The sequence below is a fragment of the Macaca nemestrina genome, chromosome 10, assembly GCF_043159975.1.
Source record: "Macaca nemestrina isolate mMacNem1 chromosome 10, mMacNem.hap1, whole genome shotgun sequence".
Classification (NCBI taxonomy): domain Eukaryota; kingdom Metazoa; phylum Chordata; class Mammalia; order Primates; family Cercopithecidae; genus Macaca; species Macaca nemestrina.
This window is the reverse complement of record NC_092134.1, coordinates 28,619,927-28,645,623: the sequence shown is the minus strand read 5'-3', so window position 1 is coordinate 28,645,623 and position 25,697 is coordinate 28,619,927. Positions and strand designations below refer to the sequence as shown.

Sequence of the window (25,697 nt, the reverse complement as noted above, 5' to 3'; positions counted from 1 at the left end):
AAGCGATTCTTGTGCCTCAGCCTCCCCAGTAGCTGGGACTACAGGTATATGCCACCATGCCTGGCTAAGTTTTATATTTTTAGTAGAGATGGGGTTTTACCATGTTGGCCAGACTGGTCTTGAACTCCTGACCTTAGGTGATTCCCCCTTCCTCAGCCTCCCAAAGTGCTGGGATTACAGGTGCGAGCCACCATGCCCTGCCTGTTTTCACTTTTATATGCTGTCTTTTATATGTGTATGTGTATTTACACAACCAAGGTCCTGATCCACATAATATTTTGAATTCTGTTGCTTTAACTTAAACCCCATTTACATGTCTTCATGTTATTTTAATAACAGTAGCATTTTTCGGTTGGTCCAAGATTATAGGAATAATTTCATAAATGATAGTTCATATCCTAGAGTGTTTTCAATTTTTGGCCATTACAAGGGAAATTCTATAGCAAACATCTTTATGCATCCATCTTTTAGTTTCTGTTGAATTAATCCCTTGGTGTAATTTCCCAAGAGGGAAACTGCTGGATTTGAAGGGTGTCAACATCTTCACGGCTCCAGTGATGCAGCGCACATGGGGCTGTTTTAAAAATCAGTGTTCTCTCTGTTGGCATCTTGTGCCAGTAAAATGCCAGAAGAAAAGAATATGAATGAACAATTAAAAAGCTAATCCCCATCTTTACCTCTTAAAAACATGGAAATGAAATAGGGGTTTGGGTCCGTGGGTGTTGCCTTGGAAGCCCCAGCTCTGTCACTGCAGGCAGGCCTTTCCTTGGGGGAGAGATCGTCTTTCCAGCTATCTTTGCTTCTGGAGAAAAGATGCTCACCGTGCTTATTCAACAGCCCCACTTCCGCCTCCTGCACTTGCCTCGTACTCACCTTGAGCAATGCCAAAGCACTTAGGCCTCCAGCATACATCATCTACCCCTTCTGTCTGTTGACTGTGCAATAGCTCCTCTCTGGTTTGTGAAATAGTTGTGTGTCCACTGATTAATGTGTTTGTATTAAAACAGCGAGATTTTGGGTTGGAATATAAGAGGGTTTTGAGATACTCTCAAATAATTAGAAAGACAAGGGAGTGGACAATTAGAAGTGGGAGCTAATTATGGCTTATTGAGCACTTACCTTGGGCCAGGCCCTGCTCCAAACACGTGACATGGATGAACTTATTTAGTTTTTACAACAACCCTACTAGGTAGGCATATTGTTCTCCCCATTTTACAGGTGAGATAACTGAGGCTAAGAGATTGAGTATCTTGTCAAGGACACACAAGATGGGAAGCTGTGTGTATCAATTTGCTAAGGCTGCCATGACAAATCCCCACACGCTGGGTGGCTTTAAACCACAGAAATTTTTTTCTCCCACAGTTCTAAAGGGAGACCGGAGATCCAAAATCAAGGCGTCAGCAGGGCTGTGTTCCCTCTGAAGGCCCTAGAGAAGAATCCCTCCTTGCCTCTTCCTGGCTTCTGGTGGCTCCCAGCAATCCTAGGCGTGTCCTGGCCGGTAGCTGCATCACTTGCATCTCCGCCTGTGTCTTCCATGGTCCTCTTCCCTGTGTGTGTCTCTGTGGGTCCTCTCCTCTTCTTATAAGGACACTAGTCTGACCTCACTTAATTTAACTCATTATATCTGTAAAGACTGTATTTCCAGAGGTCACCTTCTGAGATTCCCAGTGGATATGAATTTGGAAGGGACAGCGTGCAATCCACCGTATCATGGTCATAGCATGTCACAGTGGATTGCAGCGGATTGTACACTGCAATCCATGGTTGCAGGTGCCCAGTGGATATGAATTTGGGACACTGTGCAGTCCATTTTACCATGGTCATAGCCAGGACCTGTTCCTGCCTTCTAGGACAAGAGTGGAGAAAAGGGAAAGAGAGCAGAAGCCTAGGTAGGCTCAGGGTTTGCCCGGGTGCTCTTGAGATGGACAAAGAATGGGCGAAAATCCCTTGGGCTTTTAAGAGGTCGTGTGGCCGGGAGGGACTGGAGCCCTGGGCGAGACGCCTGCCCGAGTGAGGTGGGGTTGCCGGGCACAGTCGGACTGTGTGAGGACTGTGTGAGTGAGATTTTCCTGGGCAAAGCTAAACAGCTTTCTGGACTCAAGGGGAGGAGGCAGGTTTGGGGTTAATGCCCCGCCATGCTTGAGTAGCTTAAATAAAGGTTATCTGGACTATTTCCTTTCTCAAGCAGCCACGTTACTCTGTCTCGGAAGCCATGGGGGAACCCCAGAGGCAGACATCAGAGTGTCCAGGTTGTAAAATCAGACTTGGAGTGCCAGGCAGAGGAGAAAGCACTTTGGCATGTTTTCTGCCTCACTGCAAAATAAATGTATAAGCATTCCAGGGAAACTGCAGGGAGAGGGGAACATTCTTCAGCAGGCGAGGAAGGATAAATGCAAAGTAAACGTATAAGGCTTATAATTACTCATTTGAAGTGTGTAAAATGTAATTAATATGATCTGTGTTGCAGTACTGTCTCTCTTGTTTTATTTAAGTGAACATAAAATGTAATTTATGAGGGCTTCCCCAGGTTAACTGCCAATATCAATTCCTTGAACTGCGTTTTTTCCACAGCGTCTTAAGTTTCTCAGCAATAAAGTTCTTCTACTACTGTAGGGGTTTTCAGGGACAGAATTTATGCTGAGCTTTGGGGTAGGGGCTGGTTCTCCTTTACCCCAGACACTCACACTCTCCACCCCTTAGGCCAGCCTAAAGATGCCAATTCCTATTAATTATCTTCTCTGTTGATGTGAGGTTTTTTTCATGTCACTGGGATGACAGTTGTATACAGAAAAGGCTTCTAATAAAATTTAAGTCACAAATCTAGGCAGCTACCTTTAAATTTAGAATTACTCTTCTATTCATAAGCCTTTAACAGTTACATTTAGGGTGGCCTTTAATTAATGTTTGATCCTTTAACACACTTAATCTTCTGATAACAATTCAAATTGCATTTAAAATATCATCTATTTACAGTTATTTTTGAATACTTCATTTGCCCAATTAATGCACAAGCATTTATTTATTCATTTGTTTGTTTATTTATTTTGAGATAGGGTCTCACGCAGTTGCCCAGACTAGAGTGCAGTGGCAGGATCGTGGCTCACTGCAGCCTCAACCTCCTGGGCTCAAGCAGTCCTCCCACTTCCGCTTCCCCAGTGGCTGGGACTACAGGCATGCACCACCACACCTTGGTGGTGGTTGTGTTTTTTGTAGAGATGGGGTTTTGTCCTGTTGCCCAGGCAGGTCTCGAAAACCTGGGCTCAAGCAATCTACCCGCCTTAGCCTTCCAAAGTGCTGGGATTACACGTGTTCACCATCCTGCCCGGCTCAAGTATTTACGTAATAGAAATCTAATACCTCAAACTTAAATATGGCGGATCTTAAGATTTACTTATTTAATTTATTTAATGTTTCAGACTCTTCAATTGGTTAGAGATTAAGGTTTTTTTGTTTTGTCTTGTTTTGTTTTTGAGATGGAGTCTCACTCTGTCGCCTGGGCTAGAGGAGATTAAGTTTTTAAAATGCTCTAGTATTATATGTAAACTTAGATTTCAGCTTAAAATTTCAAATCAAATAAATTGTTCAATGAAGTCTTTCATAGTATATTGCAATGTAGATCTATTCAAGCAGGTCGAAATCTTGAAAATATTAATATTATGGGTTTATTCTTAAACATCTCTATACTTATTTTAAAAGCAGTCTTATTGAAATATTATTTACATGTAAAATTCACCCACTTTCAGTAGAATTCAATGAATTTTAGCGTATTTATAGAGTGCGTCCCCACAGTCTAATTTTAGAACATTTCCATCACCCTAGAAAGAAACTCTGTGTCTATTTATTGTCACTTGCCATCCCCACCCCTGGCTTCAGGCAATTGCTGGTCTACTTTCTGTGTCTATGTACTTACCAGTTCTGGACATTTTTTTGCACTTCATTTGAAATCATCCCAGGTTTTTAAGAAAACAATTTTGGCATCTCATACAATATTGGGGTCACCTTCTCAAGCCACTTTTCGGGTTGCAGCCTCAGAAGCCTGAAGCTGCTTTCTTCAGAGCCGAGCTCTGCTCTGAGTGGGTTCCTGCAGCCTGTGACCCAGACTTGAGTCACAGACTGGCTCATTCCAATGTCTTGCCACCAAAGACCAGACCCACCCAGATGGCTTCATTATGTCTTGATTCCTTCCTTGCCTGTCCTCGGGCTCACAAACAGCTTTAAGACTTAGTTAAGTGAGAGTTGACTGAAGTCCATCCTGGCATTGTTTTACCTAAGGTCACTGTTCTAAAGTTCTGTATGTGACAGCCATGCTCCATTGCCCACCTGCCATCCTCACAGCACCGGCTTTCAGTGTAGAAAGCTGGTGTACTACCATGCCCAGCTAATTTTTGTATTTTCATAGAGACGGGGCTTCACCACGTTGACCAGGCTGGTTTTGAACCATCAAGCCAGTTAGTGGTGGCCACCAGCCAACCTGCTCACCAGCAGCCTCTGGGCTCCGCCTCAGGGTGTTGCTCCGTGTCCCAGCAAAACAGCTTAAAAAGCAAAACCGCAGCCAGGAGTTGGACAGATACCTGAACACCGTGTTCATAGCAGCATGAGTCACGGTGGCCAGAAGTTGGAAGCAACCCTAATGCCCATCAGTGGATGAATGGATGGTGGTATGTATGATGGGATATTATTCAGAATAACAATATGTCAGAATAAGGAAATTCTTATACATCCTACAATGTGGATGGACTTAAAAGACATTACGCTAAGTGAAAAAAGCCAGACACAGAAGGACAGACAGTGTATGATCCCACTTGCGTGAAGTACTTAGAATATTCTAATTCAGCTGGGTTTGGTGGCTCACATCTGTAATCCCAGCACTTTGGGAGGCCGAGGTGGGTGGATTGCTTGAGTCCAGGAATTCAAGGCAAGCATGGGCAACATGGTGAAACCCATCAAGGCAAGCCTGGGCAACATGGCAAAACCCATCTCTATAAAAAATTTAAAAATTAGCCAGGGATGGTGGCCTGTGTCTGTAGTCCCAGCTACTCTGAAGGCTGAGGTGGGAGGATTGCTTGAGACTAGAAGGCAGAGGTTGCAGTGAGCCAAGATTGTACCACTGCACTCCAGCCTGGGTGACACAGCAAGACCTTGTCTCAAAAAAAAAAAAAAAAGAATATTCAAATTCATAGAGACAGGAACTCGAATGGGGGTTACCATGGACAAGAGAGACGGGAATGAGGAGTTGTTATTACAAAGTGATGTACAGTTGGTGACAGTTGCACATGAATGTGAATGTACTTAATGGCACTGACTTGGACACCTGAAAGTGGTCAAAATGGCAAATTTTATGTTATGTGTATTTTATTACAATTAACAAAAAAGCAAAACTGCAGTTGTATTATTTCTTGCCTCGAAGAACTGATTCAAGGGTTCTAGTTTGACTACAGAATCAGATGAATGCTTTCTCGGTTTGGCCTCAAATCCTTGTCTGGATGACTTAAAGTTCCCAGCACTTTGGGAGGCTGAGGCAGGCGGATCACCTGAGGTCAGGAGTTCAAGACCAGCCTAGTCCACATGGTGAAACCCCGTCTCTATGAAAATACAAAAATTAGGTGGGCGTGTGGCACATGCCTGTAATCCCAGCTACTCGGGAGGCTGAGGCAGGAGAATTGCTTGAAACCAGGAGGAGGAGGCTGCAGTGAGCCAAGATGGCGCCACTGCACTATAGCCTGGGTGGCAAGCAAGACTCTGTCTCAAAAATAAATAAATAAATACATAAAGATGCCTTACCCTTGCTGGCCCGTCCCTTGGCTATTAGGTGCCACATGACCCTTGTAAGTACCTATGCCCAGGCCCCTGGCCTCATTGGCCCCACCTCGTACCAGTTTCTCCCTCTGCTCTTCTCCAGATGGCCTGCATGTGCGCTCTCTATGTGTGCACCTGTTCCCCATGTCTGGCTGGTCCAGCGTCCCCAGACCCTTCCAAGATACAAATCCCCTGGGGTGCTCATCAAGCTTGAAGCTTCCCAGGCCCCTCTGTGGGAGAATCTGATTCAAAAGGGCTGGGAATATATGTTTTTTAAATAAGTACCTCGGATGACTCTTACCAGGAAAGTTTAGAAGACCTTGGACTGGGGTGACTGTATTTCAAAATGGTTTAGTTTCCTGTCTTTTGGGAAAGGCACTTCCATTCATTCATTTATTCATTCAGCCCTGAATTTAGGCCCCTTTTAGGAACTGAGGATATTGTGGTAGACAAGACAGTCCAAGTCCTTTTGCTCATGAAACTTAGGGTCTCGTGGTGGCAATAAATAGACAACAGCCAATAAAGCATTTAAGATAGAAAGACAGGAGGGAATCAATGCCTTGAAGAAGAATATAGCAGGCGGGGCACGGCGGCTTATACCTGTAATCCCAGCACTTTGGGAGGCTGAGGCGGGCAGATCACTTGAAGCCAGGAGTTTGAGACCAGCCTGGCCAACATGGTGAAACCCTGTCTACTAAAAATGCCAAAAATTAGCTGGGCGTGGTGGCACACGCCTGTAATCCCAGCTACTTGGGAGGCTGAGGCATGAGAATCGCTCAAACATGGGAGTTGGAAGTTGCAGTGAGCCAATATCACACCACTTTACTCTAGCCTGGGCGACAGAACAAGACCCTGTCTTTAAAAAAAAAAGAATACAGCAAAGAAGGGGAGGGACAGGAGAGAAATGAGGCCACGGGAGACAGTGTGTCCAGGGAAGCTCTCTCTGGGGACCTGATGATGCGGTCGGAGGGCAGAGTAAAGAAGAGAGCAGTTATTGGTGTTGGGAGAGGGGCTCCAGGCCGACAGAGCAATGAGTGCAAAGGCCCTGAGGCTCATGCTTGGTTTTTTGGAGAAAGAGCAAGATGACCAGTATGGCAGAGGAGGAGGGGCAGAGGCAGGTGGGGCTATATCATGGGGGGCCTCTGGGCCACGGAAAGACTTTGGATTTTGTTCTAAGATGGTGGCAGGTCTTTGGAGCAGGAAGGCTGTTGTGATCTGATTTACGTTTTTAGAAGATTATTCTGGCCGCTGGTAGAGAATAGAGTAGGGAAGCCAAGGTGGCAACAGGGAGACCAGTTAAGAGGTTTTTGTCATAGCCCAAGGGGAAGGCAATGATGGCTTGTACCAGGGTGGTGAGGACAGAGACATGCTGATGGGTGGGGCATAGCAGACAGAAAAAATAATTTAAGAATAATTCCTCGCTGTTTGGTCTTCACAGCTAGGGCATGGTGGTGGCATCCACTGTGATGGTGAACATTGTAGGAGGGAAATTTTAACTGTGGAAGCCAGGAGTTCTCTTTATCAATGTTTAACATATTCCATTCATAAGCACCCTCAAATTGAACTTAAAGGAAGAGTCAAGTCAAGGCCACAGGTCCTACAACAGGGCTGGAAAGCATACCTGTGGGACCTCTGGCCTTGGCTTGACTCTTTCCAGATATCTGAGTCAGGCATTTTCAAACCATGCACCATGACCCATTGGTGTGTTGTAAAATGGGTTTAGTGAGTTGTGATTAGTACTTTATAAAAGAACAATAGGAAATGTTAGTTCGTCACACATAGTAAGGATAGTACTTCTAAAATAAAACTTGTCTTGGTTTTCTATATATATTTATATGTAAATCACGTGCAAAAGGAGAAAGGGATGAGGCCAGGAATCAGGAGGTCTTCATTTTAGCTGCAACTCGGCCTATAGCCAGCAGTGTGTCCTTGAACAGATCACCTTCTATCCTGCACGTCCATTTCTTGACCTGTAAAATGGGCCTAGGGATGTGGTAGTTTAATCTTTTAATACCTGGCACCTCCTCCCCTCCCCTCCCCTACCATCTCCTCTCCTCTCTTCCCCTTCTCTCCTCCCTTCCCCTTCTCTCCCTTACTGTCCCTTTCTCTCTTCTCCCTTCTCATCTCTCATGCTCTCAGTGGGTGGACAGCATACCCCACTGGCCAGGAAGATTACGTTTGAGCTTTGTGTCTTAATCTGTTCAGGGTGCTATAACAAAATACCATGAACTGGGTGGCTTATACAGAACAGAAATGTATTTCTCACAGTTCTGGAGGCTGGGAAGCCCAAGACCAAAGCATTGGTAGATTTGGTGTCTGGTGAGGCCCTGCTTTCTGGTTCATAGGTAGTCCCTTCTTGCTGTGTCCTCACATGGTGGAGGGGGTAAGTGGTCTTTTTAGGGGCTTCTTTTATAAGGGCACTAATCCCATTTATGAGGTCTCTACCCCCCATGACCAAATCACCTTCCAAAGGCCCAACCCTCTAAAATGATTATCTTGGGGGTTAGTATTTTGGGGGGACAAAAACATCCAGATTATAGCACTTTGTGTCCTGCCATTTCTTTTGCTCAGTCAGAATCAGTTTTGAGGATACTTTCCCTAACCAAATAGATTCATTCTCTTTCCTTGTGTGCAAGTCATTGGACCAGGTGGTCTCTGAAGAGTTCTTTTTGTCTTAGATGTGCCTGATGGTGCACTAACCCGTCAGGCTGACAACAGATTTGTACTTGGACAGGGATCTTGTACTTTCAGAAGTAGGCATGCGCTCTGGGCATATGTCTGCAGATCGGCCAGAATTCTCTAAAAGAGGGAATGGGTTGGCTGCTGGGGCCATCGGTTTGGGGGACTCCATTTGGTGGCCCAGTTCTTCTCCTGGCTGGTAAATATTTTAATGTATACAGTATATTCTTCAAAGCTGAGTATAAGAGCCCCCACTGGAAGGCTTCCATGTCAGTAAATCTCACGGCTCTTAGATGAAGCTGCATCTTTTCCCAAGCTATACTAAGCACATTCACGTAATTCTTAGATTTACACCCTTGACTTTCATCTGCCAAGTTTAATTCACTTTAGTCCTACAACCACCTTCTACAGGCTGGGCGTCGGGAGGGGCTCTTGCTTGGAGGAGCTGGAGTAGGAGAGACCGACGTGGGAATGGCTATGATATAGGTTCAGATTATTCTCTAATCAAATCAACCCCAAATCCCTCAGTATTCTTCAGTGAATTTGCTTATAGGGTCTCCAGTAAGGAGAAAGAGATTTGGGAATGGTTTTAAAGGCTCTGAATTGTCCCTGTGGGAGGGACTGGGTGAGGGGAGGAATGGGAAGTTGGAAAACTTAAGTTTGATAATGGCATGGATGACAGGTTAGGCTGAACCCTATTTTCACCTCACTGTTTCACGGCTCCTGGAAAGTCACTTGTGAATACAAGTGTGCTGAATGTTTTGTAAAGCTCCTGAAGGTCTGATTGGTGGGAGAATACTGGGTCAACATTTGGGATTGCCTATTTGCTTGGTCTCTATCAGTCCCCAGCATCTATAAGCTGTGACATGTCCCATTTCCCAGGAGTGGGGGAAAGCATGCAGGTGTGTGGGTTTGAATCCCAACTCTGCCATTCACTAGCTATGTCACTGGGTCAGTTCTTAACTTCTTTGAGCCTCAGCTTCCTTGTCTGTAAAATGGGTGTGATACCACCTCCCTCCTGGCTTGGCCATAAGTAATAGAGAGAGACGGTAATAAAGGCTCATGTTGACTGGGTACTTGGAGAGTTCATTTAAGGCACATCACAGCACCATAACAGTATATCATATTAATTTTTCTTTTTGATTTAACTACTTTGGCTAAGAAGGTAATTAAAACACTTTGAGGAAGCATTGGTACTTTGAGAAGAATTTGTCAGGAGAGCACATGCTAACTCCTTTTCTTTGTTCGTTTGCTGTAAGTAAGTGATTTGGTCTGATACCCTTTAGTAGAGTACCTTTGGTTAAAGCCTCAGATCACTTGTTCTGTTGTTTTTATTCATTTGACACAAACGTACCGAGTACCTGCTGTGCACGGAGCACTTAGGCCGTGGACATGTCGAGAGGGGCAAACCTGGCAGGCGAGGGGCTTGGCTAGGCCCAGGGGTGATCTCCAGCCCTGCTGTGGGACCTCTGGCCATTCTGTCCCCACACTGGGCCCAGTATTTTCCTCTGCAAATGAGCAGGAGTGACCAGATGAGGGCTAAGAAACCCTCAGACTCCAAATATGAGTTTGGATTCAAAGAGCTACAGGATCCTTGTAATAAAATGAAATCTCACGGAGACAGAGGTTCTTGGGTATTTTTAAATCTCAGAGTGGATTAGCTTCAGATGTAGTTTTCGGGAGGACTTACTGGCTTCTGTTTACCTCTCATATTTATGAGAACGGTTTAGGATTGAACCAAGTCTAAGCCAAACTGTGATGTAGAAGCCTTCGGGCTTCAGTACTCTCCCCCCTCTTCTCCCCGCTCTCCCCCTTTTATTTTGCTTTTTCTTCTCTTGCCTCCAGTTCTGGTATTCCTTCCAGAAAGCGACTCAAACAGTGCGCTTGGGTTCTAGTGTTAGAAGGGAGTTCCTTCCTTTGCATTTAAAAGGAGAGTAGGGCTTGAGGAGGTGGCTCAGGCCTGTAATCCCAGCACTCTGGGAGACCAAGGTGGGAGGATTGCTTGAATGCAGGAGTTCGAGACCGGCCTGGGCAACATGGCAAAACTGTTTCCACAAAACAATTGCAAAAATTATCTGGGCATAGTGGCATATGCCTGTAGTCCCAGGCACTGGGGAGGCTGAGGTGGGAAGATCACTTGAGCCTGGGAGATAGAGGTTGAGATTGGGCTACTGCCCTCCTGCGTGGGTGACAGAGTGAGACCCTGTCTCAAAAAATTAAAAAATAAAATGAAAGGAGAGTGTTGGCAGTGCTGAACTCAAAGTAATGTAAGTCATTGCTAAGGAGAGCTTCAAGGTGCCTCTGTTAGGGGTCAGATTCTTCCCACTCTGAGGTCCCCTAACTCTGAGTTCCTCCTGGGAGAGCTTCAGGTTGCAGCTGGGTTACTGAGTCAAGGAGTTTGTCCTAAAAGCTACCCGTGTGGCCCACGCCCCACTGAGCTACAGACTACCAGCTCTGCTTCTGTGTAAGGTTTTTTCTTGGAGGGGATGTCACTATTTCTGTGTTATTATTGCAAAATGATAAAAGCCTCACTAGCAGGGGTTTTAAAACGCTGGTGGATTGTAAACCGGGTAGAGATTGTTCTCACAGCCAGGTGTGGCTTTTCCGTTCCCTGCCTCTCCTGGCCTCAGATTCTTTCCTCCCACGCTGATTACTGTTTCACTGCTCCGCACCCACCGCTCCTTCCACCCTGACTCCCCAAACCTGAGCAATTCTAGGGCTTGTTTAACCCATGGTTCTACCATGGTTAACTTCTGCCGCCCTGTGCTTGGAAGTTAGGAGTTTAGAGTTAGAGCCAGCTCTCCACGGGCTGCTCTCAGCGGACTGGGAATGGAGGGTCCACTTGAAAACAACGTGCTCTTCATTATAATGAAACACACACAAGCGGCTCGAGTTTAATTTTAGCTTCATTTATGTATCTTGGGAGATGTGGAACTGTTCCTGGGTCCAAGAAATCATACTGTAATTTGAGCTAATTAGATTCTTAGCGATCATATGGTTGAACCTTCTCACCTGACCAAGGAGAAAACGGAGGCCCAGGGAGACCTTGTTCAAAGTGAGGATCTTAGTTTGGTGGCAGAGCTAGGGGTGGGATCCAGCTCTGTGGCTTTCCACGTGGACAGTTTTTGAGTGCCATGGACCAGGCTAGTTTACGTGTTCACTTCATTCCCACCACCACCCTATGATACAGGCATTATTAACCGCGTTGCATAGCTGAGTTTCAGAGATTAGGAAGTTGACCCAACGTCCCAAGGCTAGTTAATGGGTAAAACCAGGACTTGAATCCAATTCTGGTTGAACCTGCTTCTTCCAAAGGGTTTTGCTGGGTGAGCAACTCATCTTGGTTTACCTGGAACTTACTTGGTTTTAGCACTCATTTCATCACAGTGAGCTCAGAAGAGGATGAGGGAGAGCTGGGAGACTCAGTGTCCTTTGAGGGCTGACTTTGGGTCCCCCGGGTGCAAAACAGAATTGCCTGTCCTTGCAGGAGCAGCTCCCACTGAGGGAGCTGGGCATTGCTCACCCTTCTAACTTGATGAGGTTGAATCAGACACTGTTCTGTCTTGACGGATGGGCTGGGGCACACTGCTAGGGCTCCGGCATGAATTTGTGCATTTGGAAAAAACATTTCTGCAAGTGCATTGCTGCCCTGCACTCTCTGAGTGTGGAGCAGATGAATCATGCCCAGCCTGTTAGCAAGTCAGATTTGGAAAGCGTCCGAAGTCAACCGAGTATTAGAGTTGTTTTGCCAGCAGAAGGAGCAGAGACCCATCTGGACTTGGGTGATTTAGTACAGCAGTGCTTCATTTTGAAATGTTGAGGGAAGTGACAGCCCAAAAATGGTAGGAGTTGTAAGGGTAAAAGCATCTTTTACTGCCTTTCGAGACAGCACGGTGAAGAGCACCAGTGCTAGAAATAAACAGACATGGGTTGTCAATTAGATACTTGCCCTTGCTGCTTGCTGGCTGTGTGATCTTGGACAAGTTACTTAACCTCTCTGGGCTTCAGTTTTCTCAAGTGCAAAATGGGAGTAGATGACATCATTATTACATCTAACTTAAAGGGGTTTTATCAGGATTCAATGAAACAATGTGAGAAAAGGGCTGAGCATTGTGTCAGGCATCAGATACATGGTACATTCCCACTACGTGATAGTTTATTTTGTAAGATACGACTTCTGGCCCTGGCTCTGCTGCTAGCTACACTGGGCACTTTGGGCAAGCGTGTAAGGTCTCCGAGTTTCTTCTGTAAATCGAGGGGATTGGCCTATACTCGAATCCCTTGGAATTCTAAATGTCTTTGGTTTTAGGACATGCATGAGAGGCAAGTTCCTACCTAGGGTCCTGCAGTATTTCAGTTCTATGTCTTCAGACCTGAATTAACAATCCAGCAGCTCTCTTGCATTCCAGCAGCACTGAGAGGGTCACAGGGAGTCGCCCAGAGAACTAGGTGGGCTTGATTCCTTTGTCCTGAGCCAGCTCTCCACGGGCTGCTCTCAGTTAGCAGACTGGGAATGGAGTGTCCACTTGAAAACAACGTGCTCTTCATTATAATGAAACACACACAAGCGGCTTGAGTTTAATTTTAGCTTCATTTATGTATCGTAGGAGATGTGGAACTCTTCCTGGGTCCAAGAAATCATACTGTAAATTGAGCTAATTAGGTTGTTTAAAAAAAAAAAACCTTTAATCCTATTGATTTGAGTTTAGAGAGGAGAAAACAAGTGTTGTGGCTAAATAAAACTCCCAGTGGGCGGGGTGGACAGCAGAAGGCTGCCGTTAAATGTCCTCGGGGCCTCAGGGATTTCTTTTATGGGGCTTTTGATCATCAGACCTTTCATTATTCAAAGGAAAAAAAAAATAACCGTAGCCTAATACTACTGGCAGTTTTCTCCATATATAGCAAGAACTAAACCTCTCTGATGCTCTTAAAGGAAGTGTTAAATCCTCTATCATTCATCAACCTTTTGAGTACCTACTACATGCCAGGCACTACAGCAACAACATGAATAGGTTAGAGAGAGGCTCTATCCCCCAAACCCAGTGCCTGGCGAGTTGCCCCGCACATCGTAGGTGCGTGATAAAAACTTGTCGAATGAATGAGTGTAACAAAACCATTAATTAATAGTTTGCCATCACAGCATTTCAATGAATCCTATTACATTTTGACTTGTCCTAGAAGTGGCCAGCCAAGCAGGTCTCAGGCCTGGAGGAGACTATGGAGATGTTTGACTTACCTGTCAGTGAAGAGGTGACCCAGTGTGGCAGCTGAGACCATGGGCTGTCTAAGGCAGAATCCCATCTCCACCTCTTTCTAGTCATGAGACCTGGGCAAGTTACCTAACCCTGCTGTGCCCTGGTATTCTCATCAGTGAAGTGAGGATGGTAGTAGTACCCGCGCCGTGGGACTGTTGTGGGGATTAAATGTGTGAACTGCTTGGTGAAGCATTGATGCCCTCTGAACGTTAGCTGCCACCGTCTGGGCCTTGGTTACTCAAACTTCCCTAACACCACTTGTAAGATACATGTGGGGTGAATATACTCGTGTGCATAATTGCTGGTCCTTCCTTTGCATCCCAGGCAACAGAGTAGGTCCTCATTGTTACCATTTGCATATGACTAGCCCAGAAGTCATTTGTGGCCCCTGGAAACTGAAAGCCCCTGTGGTCTAAACCTGAGAGGGTACAGTGGGGCTTAACTTCTAGGGAGGGTCCGAACCTTCACGCAACATCAGCAGTAGGAGATGGTCCACAGCTCTTACTGTAGATGCTATAGTGTCTTCTGAGGTAGATGGAGCCCGGTGGTGTGGAAATTGTTTATTCTATAATTGGATGCTCAAGAATCAGAAAGCATAAAGAGTGTAATTTGTACGTGTCTTCCCCATGGTGGGGAAGTCTTATTAAAATGCAGATTCCTGGGCCTTCACTTCCATCTGCCCTTCCTTCTGATTCAACAACTCTGGGAGGAAGCCCAAGAATGTGCCCAGAAATCTGCTTTTTTAACAAGCAATATGATGGGCAAAGTAAGTAGAGCGCGCATTGAGAAACTCTAGTTTTTGGAACGTGACATGGAGGATTTGGGGAACTTTATCTTTTCTTCACTCTCCTTCTCTTCCTTCCACAGATCACTGGGCTCCTCCTGAGTCGTCCGGCTCCTTCTTTCCTCTTGAGGGGAGATAAAGTGCTGGCCCAAGCCTCCCACCCTGGTGGGCGGGGCGGGCCTTGACTCAGTGGTCTGTATCCTCGTGGCCGGCTGGCCTAGCTGAGTTGGGAGGTGACCCTTGGCTCACAGGTTAGGCAGCGCCTGTCAGTCTCGAGGCTCAGCTTGGCTCCTTTCCACTGACATGGCCTTGACCTTGGCCAAGTGCCTGCAATAAAGGGAGGCGCCGAGGGGTTATCTGTAAAATGCAGGTACTTCCTTCCCCGTGGGAAGGATCCCACTGCACCGACTGCCTGGTGCACAGTAAGCACTCCAGAAACGGTGGGGTTGTTATCATTCCCATAAAAGGCACACAAGGCCCCTTTGGCTTTTGTGGTCTGGGGAGCCAAGGCCGGTTCCCATGGCACCTAGTGAAGTCACGGGCAGGGCTGATGGCTGTAGGCAAATAACCCAAGGCTCAGGCCCCACACGGTCAAAGCATTTTAAAGACCTCGTATTAGAAAAATAAACCAATTAAATAATACTGCCCCCCATAAAAGCAGACTTTTAATGGATTCCATGGTAGGTTTTTCACCGCGGCGGTCCCGGAGCCATGGGCCTCGATGAGCCTGTCTGCCGCCATAGGGAGAATTTAATCTTGCCCGGCGTGGGCATAATTTTACGAGTTTTATGGCTGTTTTTACTTCTCCGAAGTGTTGCTATGTCATTGTGCACCAAGGGCAACTTGCGTGCATTTAACAGTTTACCTCCTTTTTGGTGGAAATGAAAAATGAAGTCATAAATTAAAGAAAAACAACATAGAATTTTTTTTTTTCCCTCTTCTTGGGGCAACTGGAGGAACAAAGAACCACTGTTTCTCTGTACAGCCTGATCAAATTCTAATGGCTTTAATGTATTGACATTTGCCTGTGATTCTGCCCTCCGCAGGGAAGACTGTGGGCATGTAGCTATGTTTGGAGCTTGTACTACTGACCCTGAGAAGACCTGGAGCGGTTCTCTAGGGCAGGGGTTGGTAAACTCTAGCCCAAGGGCCGAAGCTGGCCCACTGCCCATTTTTGTTCATTGGTGGAAAAAACTCAAAAGAAGAATAATATTTTCTGACACATGAAAATTAGATGACATTTTCCCAGATTTCCGTGTTCATCAGTGAAGTTTTGTTGGCGCCTGGCCACACCCATTCATTTCGGTATCTTTCGGTAAGGCTTTCACACCATGATGGTCCTGCGGAAGAGTTATGACAGAGGCTGCAGGGTGCAAAGCCTAAATACTGTCTGGTCCCTTACAGAAAATTCTGCTGACCCCTGCCCTAGGAAGTCAAGAAAAGGAAAGAGAAAACATGGCATCTTGTTTCTGGGCATTGATGATTGACTTGCAGAGTTTCCATGTGGCTCAAAGTGGCAAGTCAACAGAGGCTCACCTGAGCAGCAGTTGTTCCTCCGGAGACCTTCCAGATGTCATCAGCTGCTTGTGGATGACTCTCCTCCCTTTCCCGGCCTGAGATTAACTTCTGAGCAGAGGTCCCTGGGCTTACCCCTGCAGCCAGCCCTCCCAGTCATTTGAGCTGTACCCTGCTTGAGGTCTGGTTTCTCCTCATCAGGCCCCTTGATAGCCACGAATAGAGAAGTTCCTGCCTTCCTCCCAAGGGGATCTTAAATAGCTTCTGAAATTTGTCACCTACACTTTTAAACTCTGGCTTTTTGCCAGGCACACTTTTAAGCATTTTGCACGTAGTAGTTACTCCTTTAATCTTCACATCCAACCCAGGAAGTTAGATACCTCTCATTCCCATTTTACAGACAAAGAAGCAGAGGCACAGAGAGGTTAGGTAGTTTCCCTAAGGTCACACAGCCGGTAGTAGTAGAGCCAGTATTCAAACCCAGGCTGTCTGTTCCAGGGAATGTCCTGCTCTCCATTTGCTGCCTCTGTGGAGCAGGTGAGTTCTTTAGGCTCATGGAAGAATCTAGTTTTCCTTTTTTCACTCATGCCATTGTTGCACCTTGAACCATAAGAAAACTGCCTATGGTATACTTGAGCAGAAAGCCCCACTTATTCTTCCCCCATCTCTCTTTTTTTCTCTCTCCTTCCTTCCCTTCTTCCTTCCCTCCCTTCTTCCCTCCTTCCTCCTTCTCTGCTTCCTTTTTTCCTTTCCTCTTTCCTTTCCTTCCTCTTTTCCTCTCTCTTTCTTCCCTTCCTTCGCTTCCTCCCCTCCCTTTCCTTCTCTTTTCCTCCTTCCCTCTTTCCTTCTCTCCCTCTCTACTGCTCTCTTTCCTTCCCTCCTACCTTCCTTTTTTCCTTCCTTCCTTCCCTCTCTCCCCATTTCGTCCCTCCCTTCCTCCTTCCTCCTCCCACCAACAAATAATGATCAAGCCCATGACTATGCTTTACACAATGCATGAGGGGCTGCACAGAGTGAACAAGAAAAATGAAAAGGAAAGAATTCATTGCCATTTAAAAAGAGCTCTTGGTGGCTTCAATGTGGGTGGGTTTTGAGGAGTTCACTTAATTCCTCCTCTTTTATTAATTGTAAGTACCATCTCTGTCTGGACCCATAAACTCTTGTCTTTTCTGCTTCATGCTGTTATTTTCACTAAAAATAACATAATTTAGGAGAGGCTTTGGGGAGGCTGGGCCTCTGACCTATCCAGTGGGAGGAGCCTCCTGGGGAAGGACCTGCCCGTTCTCAGAAGCCCAGCTTCCAGGGACTAGGAATAAAAGGTCATTGACTGTTGCTGGAGAAGTCTGCGGAATCTTAAAATGTGTTACCAAGCCTGGTGCTGGGTAGAACTTGCTGTCTTTGAAGCAGCCATTATGCTATCTTTTGTAAGTGGTTTCATTTCAATGAGTTTTAGATGCCTGTCTTGTTTTCTTAAAACACTTGCTGGGGAGACTTTTTAGCATGATTTAGATCCTTCTGGATGTGGAGATGCCTGAATGTTGGGAAGACAGACAGCAGCTGTGCTGTTGGAGAAGGGACAGCGTGGAAATCTTCCTTTGCTAGAAGCTGGTTTTCTCTTTCTTTCCTGCCTGTTTCTTCTTCCCTCCTCTGTGCCTTTTTCTTTGTCAGACAACAAATCTTTATTGCTCATTTCTGATGAGCCTTCACTTTCTTTCCTCAGTCATGCGGAGGAATCCCTTTGGTGTGGACATCTGCTGCCGGAAGGGGTCCCGAAGCCCCCTGCAGGAACTCTACAACCCAATCCAGGTAAGCTTCAAGTACTCTGTCAGCATGTGAACTTTTTTTTTTTTTTTTTTTTGGTGGGGATGGATACTAAAAACTCCAAAATTGTGGTCTTTGGGGGATTTAAAACTTCCTTTCACAGCCCAGCATTTTACCTTCAGTGGTTGCTTTCTTCGTCACCCTTGTTCTATGTAGCATCTCTGAAAATTTCTAGCAGGGGATGTTTAGAATTAAAGAAATGCCTAGGCTCAGTGCTAAGTGTTCAGACCTGCCCAGGGTTTGAACTCCTGAGATGAATACAGTCTTAAGTCCGAGCAATGGGACTCGGAAATTAAAGGGCCTGTGAGGCTGTGCAGTCTTCTCGTTGGTATCCCCAAAGGAAGAGTTGCACATGGGTACACTTGACACCCACTCCCACATCCCACATATTAAAGCCCAGTGATGCCCCACCTCACTGTGCCAGTTTGGCAAACTCCCTTGTGAGCAGGGACCTTTTGCTAAGTGACTGCCTCAGTAAATCTAACTCGTTAGTTTAATGAGGTAGCAAACGTGTCCTCTGTGCCATCAATTATGAAAAGAGCTCCTCTTTGAGCAAAAAAAAATCCAACCAAGGAAAAGTGTCTTCTGTGGAAAGCTAGTGCAAAGTTAGGAGGCCTGGTTGCCATGGCAACAGCCTCAGTGGCGTGTGTGGGTCCTGATGTGGAGACTCTGGGACTGATCCTTTCGTAGGAACATTAATTAGCACTTGATGCCCAGAACTGGTGAGTGAACAACTAGCAGCAGCATCAGTGGACATTCGATAGCTGTAGAGAAAGAGGGAAAAATGTACTGCTTTGGCTACAGTCTCTGACTAAATTTAATACTTCTTTGGACCAAGGTACCTGGTGGAAGAAGATAATGCATGGGCCTCAAAGGTGTCGAATTTTTAGAACTCTTGCAAAGGGATGCACTCGAGAACTACCTGGTGCCCCCTACCACCCTTCCCAATCTCTCACCTCCACTCCCTTCTGGAAAAATAGACTCCTGAGTTTATGCATCATGGGTGGCCTAATTAGGTTAACTCATGCCCCGTCTTGAGGTGTGACTTGGCCAGATTAGTCCATTAATTGCCACATCAGTATTGCCTGAGGCTTGCTGTACTGGGTTCTGTGGTGACTCAGTGGGGAATTTGATAGTTGGGTTCCCTTTGGTGCCCCAAAAACTCTGCATATGATAGGCAGGTCTCCCAGCCTGTCCACACACATTCTGTCCTAAGGAAGAGGCAGAACTGTGTTTCAACAAAGGATGGGATTTCTGGTAACCCGTGTTGAAAACAACACAGGCTCCTCAGATGCAAACCATTCCCATCTTTTTGTTGATATCCTCTGTTCTCAGAGCATTTTCTCCTTCAATACAAAACTGCTGAAACACTGCTGCAAATTTTATGGGTAACATATGGTGTCATGGGAAAAGCTATTTCTGAAGTCACCGCCCCTGTGGATGGAAGGTTCATGGACTGCGTCTGTCCTATTCACTGTTGGCTCCCCAGTACCTAACACAGGGCTCTCAAATACTTGTGATTCAAAACATGAAAGTCCAGGTTCAAATCCTGACTTCATCTCTAACTAATTGTGCAATCCTGAATATATGATGAGTTCTCTTTAGAGGTCAGTTTTCCTACCTAAAGCTCTCCCCGGAATGTTGGGAGGATGAAATAATTCTGATGTGTCAGGGGCTCTGTCGGTATGATTTGTCATTTTTGTGGTCCAGAGGATGGCTTCCATATCAGAAGCCTTGACTTAGGAGTGAGACCTAGGGTTCAAAGCCTAATTTCATCATTTCTTAGCTATGTGACTGTGGGGTGTTTACTTAACCTCTCTGAGATTTCTTTCTTTGATTTATAATGTGGCATGAATAATACCTGCCTTGCAGTGTTGCATGTAGTGATGTGTCTTGCTTGGAGCTTCCTGTAGAGTTTGTGCCTTCAGGGGTTGATTCACTCCTTTTTCTCATTCATTTCTTCATGTGCTGTTACGTGTGCCTAGGAACATATAGCTTAGTAGCTTAGCAGCTTAGCACTAGGCGCTGGGCACAAAAGGGTGGAGAGGGTGTGTGCTTAGCCTTTTGTGGCTGGTAACTCTGGGCTCAGGGTTGAGGGGAATGAGTTGACTGGCGAGGCAGACCCTGCTTGGTCCCATTGTAAACCAGTCAGAGAAGAGATGCCCGTCCTGGGTAGAGGCCCGCTCTTCCTTCCGGTAGTGTTCTGAGCATTGTCTGGATAACAGGCGTATTGAGCAGTAGCCTGGTACTTAGGAGGGAAGCTAGGGCTGGAGAGCAGCTCCGGGAGGCATTGGGGAGGGCGTAGGTGGGTGAGTCACCGTCCTCCCTTAAGGACGTCTTGGGCAAGTTGTCTGGCCCCATTAGCCAGCAACCAGGGAAATGTAGCTGCAGGAAAATCACCTCGTTTCCTCGGGATGTTTTTTCTTAGGCTGGTTTCCTTTACAAGCTGCAATTATGTTCCATCCCACGCAAGTTCAGTAAGTGGCACTTTTCAGAGAAACTGTCTTGGTGATCATTTTGGCCAGGGAGTTGAGGAGAGAAGGGAGCGAGAGCTTCTATTGAGTTGGTTTTGTGTCCATGAGCCATTTACAAACTTTGCACCTGATTGGGCTCTGTGGCAGTTTCTTGTATTTCCCTACCAGCCAAGCTGTTGAAGCTGCTGAGCCCGGAATGATGTTATCACTGAGGCAGATGACAAACCCTCTAGTTGCTAGAAACCAAACTGCTCCCCGAGCTGGCGTTTCCGTTTTTTGTACTGACTGCTTATTTGGGTTTGATATATAATGGTGAAAACAGGAACTGTTTATTTTAGGTGATAAGAAACCAACATTATGGCAAGAAGATGTCATCTTAGTTACTCTGTTATCAGTACCATAGGCCAGATACTATCTAGATGCTTATAAACATCTTATCTAATCCTTGTAATAATAAGCCCCAAGCTAGGTTTTATATCCCCATTTTATGGATGAGGGAACTGAGGCCACTAACTTCATACAGCTTATCCAAGGCCAAATAACTAGTAAGAAACAGAGTGAAATTCAACCCAAAAGCAAACTATAAATCCAAATTTCTTTACCTCTATGCTGTACTTGCTGTTACCAGCAAAGTTCTCTTGGTGGGAGTTATTCCATCCCCTCTCCAAAAAAAAAAAAATCGAACCCAGATTTTCACTGGACAAAGGGTTGGGAAAATTGGGAAATTTTGGCTATAATCTGGGAAAATTGGCTATAATATTGGGAAATTGGCTATAATCTGATTTTAGTGTACCAAGTTCTTTATTTTAGTGTCCAAGATTTCCTTATTTTAGTGCCCTGCAAACCCCTAACCAATAAAACAACAATTGGTTAAGAAAAGTTTGGAGTTGATATTCTTAGAAAAACTGTACTCTGATGTCTTATAATTTTCCTGGTTCTCTGCTGTTTCCTTGGCCCCAAAATAAAATGTAATTGCCGATCAGATCAGCTGGAATCAAGTCACCGAAAGTTCAGGAGGTGTCAACTGCATATTTGTGGGCCGAGCCCATCTGCGGACCTCTCTGGCTCAGTTCAGAGGCACAGGGCAGAGCTGCATTGTCAGCCATTAATAGGGCCTAATTTCCCCTAAATGCCAGCTAGGGCGAGACAGCTTGTCCTTCTGCCTCGCCCATGTCCTGGTCCTCTCGTGGGTTCCCTGAAATCTTCACAACGTCACTCATGTGGTTCAGCCCTGCCCTGCTTGGTTCTTTCTTTAGCATTTACACTTGCTCTGTGATTACCATGTTCCAAGGGGAGGGACACACATAGCACAGGGCTGACCGTGAATTTGTAAGCACTGAGTCTAGGAGGTTTGCACAGGGCACAGCAGATCCAATTGTTCGAGGGGTCTCCGAGGATCAAACAGTGTTCAAGGAATTTAGAGGAATTCTGGGGAACTCTTTACGGGGTGGGGTTTGGGAGTGGGGGAAAGGCTCCAGGAAAACTGAGAATGACAAGATCTTGGAGGCCCCCACTGAAATCTCTGTTACATGGTGACTCTTTATTGATCAAGTCTTCAGGGTGCTAAAGTAAACTTATTTCTCCATCAGTTAGACTCCAGGAAGCAGGATGGGGAGGAGGAGAGAGGGAGGGAGAAGGAAGGTCAGAAGGAAAGAAGGATGAGAGAGAAAAAGGAAGACAAATTACTATTTACTAAATGTATAATACATGCCAGTGACCATTCTACATATTTGTCACACACGTCTCATGGAATCTTTACAAGAACCCGTAGAGGAAGGTCTCCAGTAACCCCATCTTTTAGGTAAATTAACTGAGGCTCAGACGGTTGAGCAATGTGCCAATCACGCAGCTCCTGAATGAGCGAGCCAGGCCAATGTAGCCTGGCTAGGTTGCAGGATGAGGAGAGGCTAGTGCTTTATTTTTTCCGGGTGAAAAAATGCTTCCTTGAGGTTCTCTTTCCCAGTGACTCAAGCCGAGACCTGAGGTGTGCTCAGGACCAGCTGCAAAATTCACAAAAGCAGGTGCCAGGACTTCTGGAATGGCATGGAATGCACAATAGCCGTCAACAATTGCGGGCCGGGCACAGTGGTTCATGCCTGTAATCCAGCACTTTGGGAGGCTAAGGTGAGCAGATCACCTGAGATTAGGAGTTCTAAACCAGCCTGGGCAACATAGTGAAACCTCTTCTCTACTAAAAATACAAAAATTAGCCGGGCATGGCAGCTCGTGCCTATAATCTCAGCTACTCAGAAGGCTGAGACAGGAAAACCTGGGAGGCAGAGGTTGCAGTGAGCTGAGATCGTGCCTGTATACCCCTGCCTGGGTAATAGGGTGAGACTGTCTCAAAAATAGAATAAAATAAAATGAAATAAATAAAAATTGCAGATTTCTTTTTTGCGTACTGAACCTGATATATAGCCCAGTGAAGGACAGGCCTTTGTCTCCTGGCTGGAGCTGGCAGAGCAGGAGTCACCCCCGAGAATTCTGCCATGGGATAGAGCATCTTGGTGACATTTGGAAGCTGGGCTCGTTGATTTCGTTGAATGTTTTAGATTGATAAAAGCTTGTAATAGTCCAAAGGTTGTTGGGGCAGTTGTGGGGGACTCTCTTAGCCCCAACCTAAATAGCTTTTTCAGCAATGCCTGCCAAAATTTGTTCCTTCAATGGACATTTGTAGTGGGGAGGAGAGGCACCTCAATCATGTAACCTGATAAGCGGTGTATAATAGAAGCTTTTTGCAAAGTTATGAGAGAATCGGGAGTGAGTGCTTAGCCTCTGAGGGACGGTGCACAGTGGGGGCCTTTCTGCAGGATTTGAGTCCAGTCTCTGAAGACACAGCAGACTTCCCCATGGTAAAGAAGTGAGACAGCATCACAGAGTGGGGAACATCAGCAGGGCCACAGGGAGAGAGTCCATGGCGCATTCAGAGAACTGGGAGGGGTTTGTGGCTGGAGTGAAGGTGATGCCAGGGGCTGATTGGAGAGGGAGCAGGAGTGGCAGGTTGGTAGCATGTGGATTGGGTCATGTCTGCCGTTCATTTCCAATCCACCTGGTCTTTACCTATTGGCAGGGTTGGTAGTCATGAGGGGCCCACAAAAACTGGCATGCATCTTGTGACCTAGCTTCTCCTTTTGACTCGGCCACTTGCTAACTGTGGGGCTTCTCCAGGGCAGGTAATGTCCCCTTCCAGGCCTCAGCATTGTCATCTATAAAATGAAGGGGTTAGACTGGATCAGTGATTCTCAAGCCTGTGGTGAGGACCATTCTGGAAGCTTTTGGAAAATGACCAGTGCCCAGGCTTCACCCCTGGCGATTCTGATTTTATTGGTCTGGGTTAGGGCTGGGGTGTTGATATTTTTCAAAGCTCCCTAAGTGATTCTTATGGGTAGCCAGGGTTCGGAAGCCCTGAGTTGGAAGGTCTTTAAGCACCCCCTACCCCCTGGTCCTAAAAGTCTTTGATTCTAATATAACCTATAACTTGCAAAGTTAGGGAGGGAGAAGCAGGCTGGCAGGACCAAGGGAAAACAAAAAGAGAAAGCAGATAAGCCGTATGTCTGCCTGTCTTCGTGTTCCAGGACACATAGTCCTCCGGTGCAAATAATTCGCCATCTTCCTACACCCACCTATCACCAGACCCTCTGCTGATAGAAAAATGCAAGTTAGTTCACTAAAACCTTGGCGCTATCAGTACTGCGCAAAGCCCCCTTCAGCACACAGCACAAGCACCATCCTGTAAAATCCCCAGCAAGCCTTTGTCCACTTGCAGTCAGTTCCTCTCTTGCTGACCTGCCCATTGCTCCCTTGCAATGTGTTTTCATACTTTCTCTGATAAATCTGCCTTTCTTTACCTACAGTTCTCTTGGTAAACTCTTTTTACCACCCACATGACACCAACCCCAGATAGTCGCAACGCAGGACATAACCCGTCATGTGAAAAGCAACTCAAAGCATATATGCTGAGGTCGTTCACTCTACATAGTTTCTACTCTCTTTCTGTATGAATGCTCTGTGTCTGTGTTTTCCACTAGGACACAGAGATCATTGTCCTTCATCTACTCCATTTGCAGGTTTGTGGGTCCGATGCCTACAGTGCTGGACACCCAGCCAGCAGCATGTGGGCCAATCCGAGATGCCAAGTCTTCAGCCAAAGTATTGGGAGGAGCCCTGTGAAACGGACCCTTGGGCCACTTTTGTCTTGAGCCAGTAAGAAGGAGAACCCAGACTTGCTCCAGGCCAGGCGTCAGATGAACATTTCTGAAGGATCAGTTACAATCATAGAAATGAGCATGGAAGGAGAAGGGCCCTCTGCCTTTTGAATGCTATTCAGGAAGAACGAAGCTGAGCGGTCACATATGCTGGGGAAGGCATGAAAGAGCAGACGTTGTACTGTCCCCAACTCTGGTCAATTAATCCCTTCATTACCAACCACCTGGTAAATGACGAGTTGGTCTAATTATCTTCTTTGACTCAGCAGCTGTCTACCAGCCAAAGAGGGATTAATTGATTTGGTTGTAGACTGACTCTTTATGCAAAGATAATGCTTACTGCCAGCCTGGCAGCTGGCTGGCAAAGATGAAATATTACATTAACCTGATCTTACACACAGCACTTGGGAGAATGCTTCATTATTAATTGCAAATTACAAGAGACTAGCGAGGCCCATTGCAAAAAAACCACGGACAGTGAACTACCTCTTTCACTGTGGCTAGTGGATTCATTATTCTTGAACCAGGGAAGCTTCACTGGTCAGATTTCCAGTCAAGCCAGGAAAGATTTCCAGTCAAGTCAGGGGACATGACAGTCAGACACAATTTGGGTCAGAGGAAAGGATTGGATGCCTGAAGGAACTAGGGAGTCCCAGCCCAGCTGTATGAGCTGGGACAGTCACTTACTTACCTTGTTCAAGCCTTGGTTTCTTTATCTGTAAAATCAGAGCTTGATACCAGTCTTGCCGGTTTGTGAGATTCAGAATTCTATATAAAAAGCACCTAGGACAGTGCCAAGGTCAGAGTTGGTGTTAATCAGTAGCCATTCATTGTCAGAATGGATTTAGGTAACCTGAGAATTTTCTTAGGGGGTCTGGGCCCTTGCTGTGCTCTGTAATGTAGACTCAGACATTTTGCACATGCACATTTGGAGTTTTGTTGAACAATAATAAGATGGATGATTCCCTCTTACCTGGAAGCTACTAGCTGTCTTCATTGTGAGTACTTCCTAACAATTTTGATTTATTTGTTTCTAGCAGAGTCTGTGTTGATCAGCAAGCTTGATGCACTGATTTATAAAGCCATGAGTGCCTCCGTGTGTGTGTGTGTGTGTGTGTGGTATGTGTTACATATATATTCACACAACCTATATTCTATAAAATGTGCA

General features: G+C 45.9%; 1 protein-coding gene across 3 annotated transcripts in view; it reads left to right on the top strand.

Annotated features, from left to right (window-relative positions):
* Positions 1-25,697, top strand: part of LOC105497716 (carbohydrate sulfotransferase 11) — a 309,881-nt gene that overhangs the window by 129,418 nt on the left and 154,766 nt on the right. For 2 of the 3 annotated variants that reach the window (XM_011769009.2, XM_011769008.2), the window contains exon 2: positions 17,750-17,835. In XM_011769009.2, the coding sequence (XP_011767311.1) occupies positions 17,750-17,835 (86 nt within the window). Of the gene's footprint in view, positions 1-17,261; positions 17,454-17,749; positions 17,836-25,697 lie in introns of those variants that run through there. The other variant, XM_011769010.3, reaches the window with a different exon arrangement.